At 29.8% G+C, this 17,229-nt stretch overlaps 1 protein-coding gene and 1 pseudogene across 1 annotated transcript; one reads left to right on the plus strand and one right to left on the minus strand.

The window, feature by feature from the left end:
• The first annotated feature begins 411 nt into the window (after positions 1-411).
• Positions 412-1,471, plus strand: LOC114163022 (transcriptional regulator TAC1-like; annotated as a pseudogene).
• Positions 1,472-10,473: 9,002 nt separating this feature from the next.
• Positions 10,474-14,225, minus strand: LOC114182968 (bet1-like SNARE 1-1). The gene is made up of 6 exons (XM_028069813.2): positions 14,111-14,225; positions 13,948-13,983; positions 11,227-11,380; positions 10,988-11,044; positions 10,843-10,902; positions 10,474-10,689 (listed from the first exon to the last, which is right to left on the minus strand). The coding sequence occupies exons 2-6, from the start codon at positions 13,959-13,961 to the stop codon at positions 10,600-10,602; spliced, it is 375 nt and encodes a 124-aa protein (XP_027925614.2). The 5' UTR covers positions 13,962-13,983; positions 14,111-14,225; the 3' UTR covers positions 10,474-10,599.
• Positions 14,226-17,229: the final 3,004 nt, after the last annotated feature.

Here is a 17,229-nt window from a genome sequence, read left to right on the forward strand (position 1 = left end):
CTTGAGAGATAAAAACATATTTAATCAATTCCATTCTTTTTTTATGATGAAAACTAAATTAACTATCTCATCGCTAGAAATAATTTTCTTGGGAAAAAATATGAAAAATTTTGATTTGCGTACAAGAATGGATGTTAATCATGTCATTTTAATTTGAAAAAGAGAAAAGGTTTTGAGATATTAATCCTTGACAGATAATTAAGAAACAGAAACACACAAACAGATTGACAAAAATAATAAATCAACATCATAATAAAGAATACTAATCAAAGATAAAATATGTAACAAAAAAAAACACCGTATTCAGATCTGATATATATAGAGAAATAGAGAGAGATTGAAAGGCCGGCTTGTAGTTGTAGAATACTTATCTCTGCAAACATCAAAGACTTTTCCACAGATATCACACACATGAGTATTAATTATAGGTAGGTAATGTCTATGTCCTCATTTTGTCTTTTCCCGAAACCACCTCCACCCTTCTTTCTATAATAATACCCTCTCTTAGGACTCTCTCCATGTCTCACATATACAATTATTAACTCCTATAACAAATTACTTAAGTCCATATCTTCCCTTTCACCATGGACTTAAACTACCCACAACACCAACAAACCACTCACCATGATCTGGTTGGAACTGGCAGATCCTATGAATGCATCTTCTGCAAGAGAGGCTTCACCACAGCACAAGCCTTAGGTGGACACATGAACATACACAGAAAACAAAGGGCTAACAACAACAACACCAACATCAAACCTTCAACTTCTTCTAACAAAGTTGATGCAGATCTCCTACAACATCCAACCCAATCCACTGCTCTCACTGTTACACCTTCCCATGCTCAACTCTTTCTGCAGGATTGGAGGACCACAAATTTCACCTTCTACTCTAATCCATTGTCTTTTCATGAAATTAAGAACAAGCTTGAAGACACTCAAGAGAATGGTCTCGATTTGGAGCTCAGGTTGGGTCATCATCCATAGCATGCATATACATATCATGCTATACATCCATCAAGCATGTATACTGATATATATGTATCAGATGAGCAACTCATTTTGATATATATATATATATATATATATATATATATATATATATGCTTTTTGGCCCTATATTATGGACATTAAGAAGACATGGCTTGAACCAGCATGAAGTCAAAGCTTGGAGATTCTCAGAATTCTTATGAGTAAGGTACTGCTGAAATAAAAATTTTCTCTTCAAATAATGTCTTGCACTGATTAGGGTTCTACACCAGAAGTAGTACTCCTGAAGTTCCTAATTATGTGAATGTTCCTTTTGGTGATGGTTTTAAATTTTGTTCAGATATTCCTTGCTGTTTACAATAGAAATGAATTAGGTGAGTTCTATTATATATGTATTGTACTCTTTTAAGAAATCTCTGAGCATGTAATCCAAAAACTGTGTCCATAAAAAATATAAATCATTTTTCTTTGCATTGTTAGAAGACAGGTTATCGATAGCGTAACTGCTCCGGCAGAATGAGTATTAGGTCACTAAATCCATACAGAAGAAAACATATTAGGTATGTTATGTTATTATTATTTCCTATATATGTATTGCTCACTAAAATTTCGAATATAAAGATGCAAGGGTAGTGGCTTCTACATCATTGAAATTAAATTTCTTTGTTTTACGTGGTATTGAAGCAATAAGAAAAATGATTACAAAATTATGATTCATTTTGATTCGTCTACCTGTAGTGTAAACTATAGCATGAAAAAGGTGTCGGTGATTTGTAAAAAAAGAGAAAGCAAGCTTTGCTGCAATTCTGTAAATATTTTTAATGTTACTGTCTAATCGGAAGTAAAAAATCATTCCTCCAATTTATATTGACATTTAATGTATGCTTTATTACTGATATTATCCAGATAAAATATATAGTTCTGACCAAAAGTAATAGTCAAAAAATATATAAATTTGGGTCTAATTATTTGTTCAATAAAAAAAATACAATAATAACATACGGAACAATCCTTATATAAAGGAAAAACAATTTGATTTATTTTTTCTCTTTTAGGGTTAGGAGAACTGCTTGTCTGGGTTATAAAATAAGTGTGGGCATGTTAATGATTCCAGTAAATGTAGCATTAGTTCTTTCTAGATTTCGTTAAAATTTTCTCAATCTTATCTACTTTTGTGTATCTGAGTTCTTTCCATTGTTTTAGATTTGCATTTGACATAGCTTTATTTCTTTGTTTATCAACTATAGAATTGCTTATATATTAGCATGACTCTCGTCAAGTATTAATGATAATGAAGTAGAGTTTAATATATAGTAAAAAGACTTTTTCACCAACATGTAGAGGCTCAATACATTTTCTTATCTCTATCTTTTGATCTGTAATATGTAGAGTGATTGATTTTGTATGTGTCAAACCTTTTTATTTTTCGTATTCTGATTATACATATTGATTAGAACACCCACATGATTCTATTTATCCAAAAAACAAAAATTATTGAAAAAAAAAAATAGAGAGAGCATACACATGAACCTCAGAAAAAAAAATAGAAAACATAAACATTTACGTGATTATATAGTATATTCTTTTAACTTAAAATAATATATATGAAAATATAAATATTCTTTTCATCTTAAATTTTCTTTTTTTATTAACAAAAGTTAATTATTAATTTTTGTCAATGTTGAGTTAACCTACAATTTCTATCATTCTTTTTTTCTAAAATTATCAAATAATCTTATTTTTTCAAATAGTTACAAAACATAATCGAATTCATGACTTATTTTCTCTTTCTCTTTCATCTAATCATTAAATCACCTCATCATTAATTTTCCCCCAAATAAAATCCCAAGTTTGATAGTTCATCCAAAAAAATTACTTTTACTACTGCTCACCTGGAGTTAAATGTCTCTATTACTGTTTTTTTCAACTTTTCACAATCTGTTGGTTTCATTTAAGAATTAACGGGTGAGTGGTTATTAAATCTCGTACTTTTCACGAGTTAAATTTCTTTTAATCAGAAAATAATCTATATATTTATATTAGAGTACTTAGGGTTTAACCTATTTACACAATTATACCTACCTTGTTCCTCATCTGCACTAGGTACAGTATTCTGATAAAAAAACCAACAAGATAATACTTCATTGTATGAAAACAGTTTTCATATATATCATGTATTACATTTCATGGATAGGTAATAAAGAACAGGCTAAAAACAAACCTGCTACATATCCTTCAAAAAAACAAAACCTATGGTCTCGATATATAACTCCACGAAAGTGTTGTGAGCGGTCTAAAAATGAAAGAAAAACTATGACATACATTCATGGCTAAAAATTCTTATATTACATAAAAATTTTCTTGTAAATTTGTTAAAAAGATTGCAAAAAAATACTGTTTCCTATTTTTTTTTAAAAAAATTTTAATTGACAGGTAATTTTTTCGTGGGAAATTATTTTCTAAAAGTTTATAAAATTTACAAGTACTTTTTACAAAATTTGTTGCGAAAAGTGTTTTATACAAAATATTTAAAAAAAAAATTGACAACAATTTCTTGTAATTTTATTTTATAACAAAATTTATAAATATTTTTTACAAATAAATTTTAAATTAAAATTAACAAAAAATATGAGTTTTTTTAGTGATGATTATAAACACACGTATACTTATCAGTATTATGCATTAGCATTTCCTTAGCATTCCTAGAGGACTCCCAGCTTCTCAATTATTTCATGAGTCAAATATTGATTTCCATTAATTTATGATATATATATATATATATATATATATATATATATATATATAAAAGACAAGTATTTTGGGCATTCTATTTGTATTTTTTTTATCAAGTCTTTCTATAATAGACAGACGGACGGACAAAAAAAATAGAGAAATAAAAAAAATAATTAATGTAAAATTGAAAGATATAAAAAATATAAGTTATGAATATGATATTCCTATTAAGTGCAAGCAAAGGAATGTAAATTAACATAAATAATGTCCATCACACTTTACCCAGATGCCAACATTCTTTTGCACTCATTTACACATAATGATGTAACTTATTCCTTTTCAACCAAGTGTAAATTACACATAATGTAGACTTTATTCGATGCCAAGAAGAATAATAATGATAACATGTCTTTATTTCTGTTTGTAAATAATATGTTTGAGCAATATTTTGTCATCATGAACGAATTATAACTCCTAGGAAAGGTAAATTTCAATTCTCTCTAGTTATACAATAAGATGACGATATACTTCTTTTCATATTTATTAATTCTAATGAAATTAAACTGCCTCTTGTACCAGGAATGACTTTTTTTGGTTACATATATGAACCATCGAACTTCTAAACATTAAACTCATGACCATCGATAGCCAATAAGAACTTATTAGCAGCAATGAAAGTTATTCCAAGACGAGTTATTTTCATATAGCCATTTTCTTTTTCACTTTTGGATACGTTTACTCCAAAACTGAACAGTGTATACATTTTTGTATATCTTTGATAACTTTCAATGTGACTACGCAGAATCTTTATTCGCTGAATTGCATGTGGTTAGAAAAAGGTTTAAAAGAGATGCGTGATATCTGGGAAATGCATGCAACAAAACCAATTAGAACAACATACAAACAGTTTGTGAAAATGATGTGTAAAGTAACCTGTCTGTACGGTCCTTACTACATTGAGCAGTGTCCTAGATTCCTGATAGATACGATTAGCTTCTGTGTTCATTAATTAAAATCTAGAAAAACATGAAAAATGGAAGACAACATAACAGAAAAGAAAAGAGTTGAAAAACATGTATGAGTTATGATTTTGGGTTAAAATTTCTACCTCAACTAAAAATAAATAAAAAAATTTATGAATATATAAATGGAATCCAATTCTCATTTTATAGATCGATTTTACGATAAAATTAAGCTTAAAATTCACTTCTGACTCATTTTCGACGATGTTTGCATATATTTGAACATTTGAGCAGGCCATGGATGGAGCTTCTGCATGACTTGGCCTTGAATGCACTGTTCTACTTTTTCTCTTATTATCATGTGTTTGTCACTGAGATACGGGTTGTGCCCCGCAATTGATACTGGTTTATCGTTTATCTTTTGACTCTTTTTCTTTTATGATTCCATTGTGTGGGTTAAAAGGAAAAAAAAATTTCCTCCCATTTTGGTAAGGTTTCTTAGAAGATGGTGACTGAAAAAATCCCCAGAATCGGCAAGAAAATATCTGTATGAGAGTCCAAAGTCTAAGGAACGTACACACATGAATGAACAAGAGGTGTCACTTCGATGAGTTGCTACTTTGCTGGTCAAATCTGTGTATATGTCTGTGGCATCCATGCAAAAAGAACGTGGAAAACACATAATACATTAGATTGTTATTCATGCAAAAATCTTCAAATTTCAAGAGTTAAACATGGTCATGGTTTTTGTGGTGAGAATATTTGCTGTTTTTAAATTTGAAATTTGTAGGATAAAATGAAGAAGACAGTTGTGAAGTGTTGGAATATTATCCTGCTTCTAAAACATGTAGCGCTGGCGCTACGTGACACTTTGAAAAGGCAAAGACAACGGACAAAGTGAAGTGTCAGTACACAAAAAGGAGTGATAAAACAAAGATAGGGTCACTGGTCACTCACTTGTGGACCCACCACAAAGCAATATTATTCTTACCTAAAAAAATTATAGCATTTCTTTATAATTATTTTTTTTAACAGTATTTGTTAGGTTGTTTGGTTTTTTCAAATTACCGCAATGGGTGGATATTTAAAAAATTATTCGTGTGAGTAACTTTTATTTATATAACTCACGAATCTGATCTCATAATGGATTAGCACTCGTCTTGATCATAATTTTTTAAGACAATAAGTTTATGAATTTTTATTTTTAAATGATATTTAACTTTTTTATATTTATTTATTATGATACTTATACTCATTATTCACTTCTTATAAAGAATGTTTATTTTATTTCAAAAATGGTTTAGAATTAAAAAGAATTTAAATTTGACTAATTCTCTTAATTTATATTTGGATCGATGCCTGAGTTGTCGTAGAAATAAATATTGCAAACAAAGTTATAAATAACATATTAATAAAATACAAAATGAAAGAGATGATTAATCTCCTTGTTCCAAACAAAGTCTAATTACCTATTTAAGTATGGGTTTTATATTTTAATCCTCGCATGATTAATCCACTTTCTTTTTCAGATTATGTGTTTTTTTTTTAGAATTTTGATTCGATCTAATTGAAACAAAACCAAATCAATTTGATGTGAATTTTTTTGTTAATTGGACTACTAAACTAATGTTAAATTTTCTATGAATTAGAGTGTAAGGATTTTTATGATTTCATTATTAACACGAACATGACGTATAAGTCGTTGGTTGTAGACCAATGTCACAATTATATTTAAATTGTTGAATTCTCTTTGAATATATATTTCAATCAGGAATTCGTGCATTTTTCTCCAAAAGAAAACAAAAAAGAATAAAAATGGAGAAAAAAGTAGATAAAAATGATGGAAATGGAAATGAAAATGAAGTTTTGCAAGAAAGTAAATTATAATAAATAAATTACCAAGGACAAAATAAGAATCCATGAAAAAATCTACCAAAAGTGATAATTTAAATTGGGACGATAATCATTAGATTTTTTATTTTTCCTGGTTCATAGAATGTTTGAATTGTAATTTGGTGAACAACAATTATGAAAAAGAAATATGTATAGTTTAGAATAGTTCTTGATGTTTTTTTTTTTCTTTGTTTTTTAAATTTGGATTGGGACAAACGTATTGCTCCTATTAATATATTTATTTTTACTGATAAAAAAAATAATGTTTGAATTGTATCCACAATTTTATCACCACTATTTTATATTTAAATATCCTATTTATATTTTATTTTTCTCTTTTTTTTGACAGTTAAACTATAATAAGATAAAAGAAAATTTTAATTAATATGATAACTATCTTAAAACTGCGCATAGTTGTATTTTTTCTTCCTATGCAACAATTATTATAAATAAATTGTAAACTCTCGTACATGAATATATATATATATATATATATATATATATATATATATATATATATATATATATATATATATATATATAATTTAAGCAATTAATTAAGGGGAATTTTTTTTGTTAGTATCTACTAAAGGAGTTTAGTACTTAAAAAGAAAATCTGCGAAAAGAAAAAGTAATGTTAATTTTACATAAAAGAAAATTGAGTGAAAAAAATAGCTGAGTTTTAACGTCTGTAAAAAAAAATTGAGGACATATAAACCTCTTATAAGGATATCAAACAAACATTATCCATAACATGAATTATATAGATAGTGAAGTGACGATGCTGACGTATGTGAGAAAAATATGTAGAGTATATAAATAAAGTGAAAAAGAGAACTGTACTTGAATAGAAACATTTATCTTGTACACTAAACATTAAAAAAATAAATTATATCAATTTTAGGGTGAAAAATATCTTATACAATCTATTTTATTAACCACCTAACTCTTCTGCATCTAAATTTAAATCCAATGATATTTAATCGAATTTTAAAATAGCTTACGTTGTATCATTTTTTTAATTTATTCTTATTTTTAAACTATAATAAATAAATCTTAAAATTTACGATAGAAAAATGAAAAATACTGTATTTTGTGATAATTTCTTATTTTATTGCATTTCTTCTACTTATTTTATGTAAACAGAATTTTAGGAAATAAGTTAGCTGGACAAAATCTACTAGTACATATGGTCGTTTTATAAATAAAATTATATATGTGTGTGGATGTTTGATTTAAATTAAATTATATTTTAATTTTAATTATAGTAAAAGTATGAAATTAATTTTGAACATTTTTATTATTTTAGGAAGTTTAATTTATAACAGAACTAAATGTGTTTTTCTGATCTCATACTTGAACAAATCAATCTACCGATTATGAAAGTTGGTCATCTTGTTACCTGGTCCAATGTTATCAAGAGTCTTGTAGTTAGAGATGACAACAATTAGGTCGAACACGAATTATAGTTATTCACGATTCAATCCGTAACAAAAAATTCACTTGTTACCTATCTTGTTACCTGTGTGGATATCCATTTAAAAAATATTTATGAGTACTCGTGGATACTCATAAATATTTAAAAAATATATTTTATAAATTTTTAAAATTAAATTAAAATTAAATTAAATTAAAATTAAAATTAAATTTATCTAATAAAATATAAATTAAAATATAATTTTAATTAAATTTAACTTAATAAAACATAAATTTAATTTTAAAAATTTTAAAAATAAAATTTAAATAAAATTAAATTTTGTCTAATAAAATATAAATTAGAATATAATTTTAATTAAATTTAACTTAATAAAACATAAATTTAATTTTAATTTTAAGTTTTTGTGAGTAACAAATACATGTGGATATAAATAATATGATACCGCATCATACCGATTTATAAATGAGTATCGAAATACATATAGATAACAAATATCCGTTACTATCACTTATTCGTTGTAGATTTTATTCGCAAATACCAAAAAAAAAAAGATATTTTTGTCATTCCTACTTTTTTAGCCCAAAACTGAAATGTGAGCTCTCCCATTTAAAATAATCGCAGCATCCGACAGATAGAATAATGATAAAATTTACAAAGTTATGTTATTTTTTTCGTAAATGCATTTCAATTTTTTAAGGAACTTTCTTTTTGCACCCCAACATTTTTCGCCTTAAATCACTTTTTCACTAGAGCTCTAATGACGTTCTCTTATTCTTCTTCTTCCGCTTAAGTTTTAGCTATGTCAACGGCGTTCTCATGTTTTCTCATGCGTTTCTTCCTTCATTTTAATTCATCTACTTCATCTTCCTTTCAGAGACATAAGTACGCATTTCAGTTTGTTCATTTGGTAGAGTTAATAAACGGATTTCAAAATTCATTGAAAATTCTAACTGGATTTGAAAACCTGAAAAGAACCTTAATCGGATTTCAAAATCCGATATTATTTTTGAAATCCGTAAAAAAGGCGTACTAAATTTCGAAATCTGGTGAGGATTCTTTCCAAATTCGGTTCTTTAACATAAAATCCGTAACCTCCTCAAATCGGCATGGTACATCCAGTAAAATTTATTGCCAAGACTGATTCTTGAAGGTTGATGTATGTAATATTGCTGCCAAGAGAAAGCTTTTCCATTTTCCATCCATGCATAGCAGCAACAATTTTCCTCACCGTCATAGATTCCGATTCAAAGAGTTATTCAACTTTAGCTCTCCACTCCCTGTAATTCGTTCCAACCGTTCCATCAAAAGATGAAAATTGAAGTTGCACACTCCCAAGAATTGAAGCAGAAACATGAAGATTCTTGGATACTCAATGTAGATGGTTATTGGTGACCCAAATTCAACAAAGCTAAAGACGAGATTAGACTTTCAACGAACTGCTGTATAATTGTTAATTTTTGCTGAATAATTTATTGAGATGCTGATATATGTTATAAGGTATTTTCGATAATATTGACCTGCTTTCTAATTCCTTGTTGATAACCATAGTTACCGACTTAAACTGATACCAATTTGTAAAGACGTCTTCTTTATAAAAAATTCACTTTACGTCACTCTTTCCCTGCCACCTCTTCAAGTGACTGTCTTCAACCTTTCCACCCCTTCAAGTCACAATCTTTCACCTCTTCACGTGACTGCAGCCTATTCTATCTATCTTTTCCACCGCCTCCTTTCCTCACAGCAGTGCACGACAGACACTCACGGCTATACTGCTGGACTCAGGTAAGAAATGGACTCAGGTAACACACTACACACTCTCAACACAAATGTTTCTGAACTATTCTGCTTATTTTATTATCAAAATATTTTTATAGCCCAAAATTACAACAGATTAGTTACAACTCACCAACTGAATGAAAGAGTTGAAAAACCCTAATCTAACAAAAGGTTATAAAAAATAGGGTTAAACAAAAAATAGGGTTAAATATGTTTTTGTCCCTTAACTTTCAGTGAATTTTGGAATTAGTCCATTTTGAAACTTTGGACCAATTTAGTCCTTTATCTTTCGGAATACGTGGATTTAGTCCTTTTAATCAAATTTTGTTAGGTTTATTTGATATTTCGTACGCATTTTAGGATTGTATTTGAGTTGTTTATACTGTTTGATACATTTTTACTTTAATGTTAAGTCAAATACTATTGTGAAACGCGCTTGAAATGTCAAATAAACTTTACAAAATTTGATTAAAAGGACTAAATCCACGTATTTCAAAAGATGAAGGACTAAATTGGTTCAAAGTTTCAAAATGGACTAATTCCAAAATTCACTGAAAGTTAAGGGACCAAAAACATATTTAACCCTAAAAAATATCTTCATTTTCTACATCCGTATACTTTTTTTAACTCAAACCATGTGCATGAATTAAACGGAAAGAGAAAATATAAGGCAAATCGGATGTGAGCACCTGTTTGAAACATCAAACCTTTATACATAACATTATCTTACAGGGCAGCAGCATTAATTACAGTAATAGAGGAAATAGCTTCCTCTAGAGTAAAGATGACTATTGAATGAAAGATCAAATTACTTAGTGAGATAGTATATTACAAGAAAAAGCACAACAAAGGATGCTACAAGCGTAAACATTCTCCGGCTGGATTTGGTCTCAAATACCTGAAGATGACACAAAATCACTCGAACAGGCATGGATCAAACTCCACTACACTACGCCCTTTCTTTAACCCCAAACGAAAATAAAAAAAAAGCAAAGGAAAACTGCAAAGTAACACTCATTCAAAAGTCATAAAGGACTAGAAGAATACATACCATTTTAAACTTGTCCATAGTGCCCGAAAGGACTCCTCTTGATGAATCCATATCATTCCCCTAAATTAATAGCATCTTATCAGCCAGCACTAAAGCAAAACAAAAAGAAAAAACGCTGAGAAATTTCCGGTCTCAGTGAACACACCATTCGATCCAGCATGCGGTTATGGCTATCCACTTCCTCGTTGATATCACCTGATAACTGTTGCAATCACACCCATAACAAATAAATTCGTGCAAGTTGATTTGGACCATCATACAACAGCTACATGAACTACAGTTCTAAGAATTGCATGAACCATCATAATTTATATTTAGCTGTTTTTACATGGACAGGACAACTAAATGAGGTCTAGGGTATACTGATACCAATATTAAACTTACTCTTTTCAGTAGACTGACTCTATCTTGCAGTCCATCCAATGCCTGCTCATTGTCATGTTCATCAATTTCATGAGAAGAGGAGAAAACAGATTGTGCTCTGATGCCACCCTCCTCGATACCATCGAAAAGGGAAACTCTATTGTTACGGTTGTCTCTAAAACAATAACAAGCACAAGCCACGCCACAAAGATTGGTCACATGACAAACACAAACAGGATAAATTTCCCTTCTACATAGTTAAACTGATTAAAAGAAAGGAGTCTCATAAGACATGAGACTCTCCATATTGCATAAAATACCAAGATTTATAAATAAAGTAAATAGAAAAACAGAATGATATTTTCCATATACATTTCAACTTACTATACTATTAGGTTAAATTTTTTACAAAAAAGTCATGATAGGTCATACTGCCCAGAGTCTGTATTGGTCTTTATAAACAGAGAGAAAATGGATAAATTGTGCTGTCATACTGATAGTGGATCAAAATTATGCACTCCCAAGAATAATAAACAAACTTAAAAAATCACTAAAAACTGATTGCATCTCATGTACAGGAGTTTATTTAAAGCAGCGCATGGTACAATTATCAAATAGTTAAACAAAAACAAAAAACTAAGGCATAATTCTCAACGTACAGGATAATAACGTTCCCACCTCACCTGTACAGAAAGAGATAGATAGTAGGGGAGAAATCTTAATATCTGAGCAAGAAATCAAATGATGGGTGTTTTTTATAGCATAATACATGTCATACTGCATATACTGACAACTAAGACGGAACTGAAGAAGAGAGACATAAACTATAACTTAAACTAGGAAGAGAGACTTAAGATAAAGTATAGTAGTTCTCTTTGTCAAGTTGGACGGTACACTGGGATATAAGGGCCAAGAAAGCAGTTCACCAAAATCATTGCTGCTTTTAGACTAAAGATCAATGAGATTATAAAAATAAATTTGATAATGCATAAGCAATATCAACCAATATTTACAAAAGGTATTTATTATAGAAAACTACCATTTGTATTCTTGGAGCATATAAAGCATGCTATTCAAAGAGGGGGACAGGGAGGAATCTGATTTCAATTTCACATGCTAACATAACATTTGACCTAATGTTCAAATCAAACTAATTGACCATACATATATAATTATAGACTCAACTTTTCTGGAGATAGTGAATAAATGTTATATGATCACATGCTTCATTATGATTGCAAGTTGCATGCTCACGTTTGACCTAACATTCAAGTCACACCAGTTGACAATATTATGAAATCATGGAATCGAAAAAGTCGTATTATATACTTTGAAAGTAAAAAAAATATTTCAGATAAATAGTCACTTCAAACTTCGAAAGTGTAATTTACTGTCACTGAAGTCTCTACGAGAATTAAAATTCAAAACAAGTTCCTTAAAAATATCAGTTGTCCGTTATTTTAGTCTTGCCACTAGAAAACTCCCCCACGTGACAAACTAGCATTTTGATCTCAGTTAACCACCAGTGTCATTTCAGTTTCTAAACCTAACCACTTACTATCATTTCTTTTTTCTGATAAAAAAAAACTTACAATCATCTCAAAAACTTTGGAAGTTTCAATTAAGTTCCATTAAAATGACAGGAATTCACTAAGTTTAGATACAATAATGATAGTAACTGCTTAAATTCGAAAATTAAAATGACTATAAGAGGTTAAATTTAGGGGAAAAAAATGATAGTAAGTAGTTAAGTTAAGGAATCAAAACAACGATGTCTTAATAGGAAGAGTTTATAACAGTAAGGCTAAAGTGACAGACAAAATCACAATTTTAGGTACTTAATGTTAATACTTTCAGAGGGACCTTAGTGACACTGAATAAGACTTTCAAGGAACAAATTGCCAATTCAAAATATTTTCCATGCATTTACGGCCATGTAAAATTTCTTCAGCTGTATTTAGGTGGGTGTTGGAAGCCTTTGAGGTTTTACCCATATAAATAGCAACTCATTCAGTCAGTTTTATCATCTCATATCAGCTGTAGTAATCTCATCGAAGAGAGAAAAATATAGAGTTCTCAAAGTGTTTTTCTGATTACAAAAGAGAGTGTAATTTTCCTCTAGTAGCACTTAGAGAGAGATGTTGTAATTTTTCTTCAACTTTATGAGAGTATTTCCTTGCTTTTGTTTGTGCTTTTTAATAAAATATTGTCTCTCAATTCCTAATTTTCTAAACTTGAAATTTGGCATGGAGATATTATTTTGTCACACTGCTAACTAACACAACACGTTATTGGATCAATTTAAGAGTTCTTCCGACAACACTCCTCGTATCCGATTCAGGAGTGTACATGCCACTGATAAGTGATAACACAAGTCGACAGATCAATGCAAGGATAACGAATTGTGGAATTCCAGAAGAACAAGAGGCGCAACTCTATATCTATGCCTCACCAGTCTAGCTAATTCCTTCCACACAATTTCACTCCTATCGAGCAAATAGAACATGTACAGAAAAGCTGCAACATACTAAAACAAAACCGCAGCTACAAAACTGAGATTCACCAATCAAGTCATCATGAGATTTAAATCCAAATCCTATAACCACGCCGTATCCGTGGATCCGGATAAACAAAACAAGAATTGCCTAGCCTAGGAAGCACCAACGAATTAAATAACGATCGCAACATAACGAAGCTTCTTGAGAGAAAAAATTTCAAAATCTACCAGTGATGGCTACTAACCTTCTAGCATTCATGACTCGCGAGATCGTCCAATCTCTGCTTCCATGAACAAAATTATCTCAATTAGTTAACAGATAATTCTCATAAAGAAACAAAAGAAGCGAAGACAATGCACAAGACAAAAAATCAGATCCGGAGGAATCTAGGAAAGTTGCGAGCGAACCTGAGGATGCGTAGCAGGAAATTTGATAGTGCTCGGCAACTGAGCAGAGGGCAACGCAGGAGCGACGAAAACAAGAAAGAAATTGGCTGTTGGGTTTATATATGCTCTGTCAACAAACAAACTGTTTACTTGAAATAAATAAATTAAACAAAGTGTAAAAAATATATAATTAATATATTTTAAAATTTAATTAAAAAGATACAATAATACAAAAGTATGTTGGCTTCATTATGTTACTTACCTGATGAAGTGCACAATTGTTCACTATACATCAATGAATGATCAATATTATATCTCTTCATTTAAATTATCATGGTAATTTATATTTTACAAAATCCGTTTATGTTCCTTTCCACCCTAGATCTCATCCACTTTAGTAGTTTGCATATGGGACAAACATAAATGAATCAAACATGTAAAATTAGTCATCGTTGTCCTCGTTCAAACAATAATGAAGGTTGAACCAGAACAAAAAAAGGATTAGTAATGAATGAAGAATCTAATCATGGATAGATAACATATCTTCCATATTAATGGCGATAAGAAAAATGTTATTGAGATTGTTCATTAGCACGAAGAAAGACAAGCAAGATAAGATGAGTGAGCTTGTTAATATTAATATATATATATATATATTAGTTAAAAATAAAAATAATTTAAAATATTAACTTAATTAATTGAAAGGTGTAATATGCAACACTCCTCTTTTTCCAGAAACAAAGTCAAACCCACTCTCATTTTCTTCTTCTCTGCAAACTCAACTCTCCCCTCTGTCTCCCTCTCTTTGACCCTTGCCTCCCTCTCACCAACCTTGCTTTTTGATTAGGTCCTGGAGAGGAAGCCACGCCTGAGCCTTTTGCTGCCTCCACTCATAGCCTCTCATCTCCTAGGTTGGGCTGAGGAATTCTGCTCCCCTCTCCTAGGTTGTCTTCACCCAAACTTTAACTCAAGAATAGGTAAGGGAAGCTAACTCTTTAACTCATTTTGATGTGAATTGTGTTCGTGAGTGCTTTAATTGCATGATTGCTTGTTTAATTGGTGTTTGAGACTGCTGGTGTGTGAAATTGAGTGGGGGATGTTTTTGAGCGAGCTTGCATGTGAAGAACATGGAGGATTTCCTGGTAGTTTCGCCTAGGCGAGTTGCTCTCGCCTGAGCGAAAATACCAGAAGATCACCCCTGTCACTGCGCGAAATCTCGCCTAGGCGAGTTGGAGTCGCCTGAGCGAGATAACATCTCGTCTAGGCGAGCCAGTTTAGCCTGAGCGAGAGTTCGCCCAGGATTTTTAATTCGCCACTGTATGATGTCTCGCCCAGGCGAGATGAACTCTCTAGCTTAGGCGAGACTCTCTAGCCTAAGCGAGATTCCCTGCAGAACTTAGTTTTCTCACTATTTTGCTTACATGATGCTATATTGATTGCTTTAAGATGATGATATTTGATCTTGTATGTGATATTTATGCATGTTAGACTGTGTGATGGGATTGAGTGCGAATTTGATGTGAATGGGAACATGTTGGAGATAGGGTTTCAAGGGAAATCCTAAGGAATGTGGTTTAGTAAATGTAAGGGCATGAGGACTCAGATTGGTGACATCCTGACGCTCCTAGTAACCATTAAGACTCAAGTAGAGTATAATGGATTACATCGGGGGGAGTAGCAAGAGGTCCTGGTCTATGAATCCGATCCATCATAGAGGTAATGGGATTTACCTTGAGAGTGGTTGGGTGAATACCCCTTGTGCCTAAAACTCTGCAGAGCTTAGGAACCATCTCAAGTGCAAGTCACCAAGAGCTCCAATGCCACTTACATAATCTGAATATCGAGTCTAGAATGGTGTGTGGTGTTATAGTTGGGATTAATTGGATGATTTTTGATAGATTGTGTATTAAATCCTGTTTTCTGCCTTAGCATAAAATAAATTGCATGGTTTGCTCTTCATTCAAGTTAGCTTACCCTTCTAGTTTCTATGGTGTGTTCTATGTGTCTTCTACTTTTGCAATGATCGTCCCTATTGAATGGCGTGAGCAGATAATCGTGCAGGTGAGGATACACCCCTCCGGAACGTAAGATGATTACATTAGACGTACCAGTAGTATATGTAGCCTTTTCTTTCTTTTGCTTAGTTGATCGGGTATTTCGTAACCCTTTAGTAGTATATGGGCTGTATATGTTGATCAAAGTATGTATGGTTATTTTTTAGGATGACTGTATTATATATTATACTGGCCTACGTCATCATCTGCTTCTGAATTATTAAAATTTAAATGTTTTATTTAATAGTTTAAAAACTATGAAAACGGGATGTTACATAATATACAATTTAAATTATTAATATTGATAAATTAAATTTAACATCCAAGAATAATAATTATATGAAATTATGATATTAAAAGAATTAATTAATAATTAAAAACTTAAAAAATATTTATATATTTAAACATACTTTTAATATATATATATATATATATATAAACAAAATATTAAAAATACAAAAGTTTAAAAGGAAATTTATTAATGGTTCATTAACCCATTTTTCAACAAAACAGATTAAAATATTTAATTCATTTTGCACCAACTTGTACCTATTATTTTTTATGAACTAATGATAAGCTAACACTTAAAGTCGAAGAAATAGTTACCACAAGACAACATCAGCTAAAACGGACGCAAAAAGACGAGGAAAAAAAATAATAGAAGAGTGAGAGACGGTTAAACTTTTATATAAATATTATAATTATATTTTTAATATAATAAATATTTTAACTAAATTAAGATTATTTAAATTTAGATTTTGTATTGAACTTTATTTAAAATTTTGTTTTAATAATTTTTAGACAATTTTATAAATTTAAATATAAAATTTTATAATAATTTTATAATAATTACAAACATTTAAATTTTAAATTTGAAATTTGTAACTTATATAAAATTATTTTAAAATTTTAATTTAAATTTATAAAATTATTTTAAAATTATTAAAACAAATTTTTTAAATAAAATTTAATGCAAAATTTAAATTTAAATAAATTTAATTTGATTAAAAATATTTATTATAATAAAGATTATTATAATATTTATATAAAAGTTATATTTGACTCAATTTAGAATAAATCAAATCA

This window comes from Vigna unguiculata, chromosome 1, assembly GCF_037176805.1.
Source record: "Vigna unguiculata cultivar grain cowpea cultivar isolate G323 ecotype 2 chromosome 1, ASM3717680v1, whole genome shotgun sequence".
Lineage (NCBI taxonomy): Eukaryota > Viridiplantae > Streptophyta > Magnoliopsida > Fabales > Fabaceae > Vigna > Vigna unguiculata.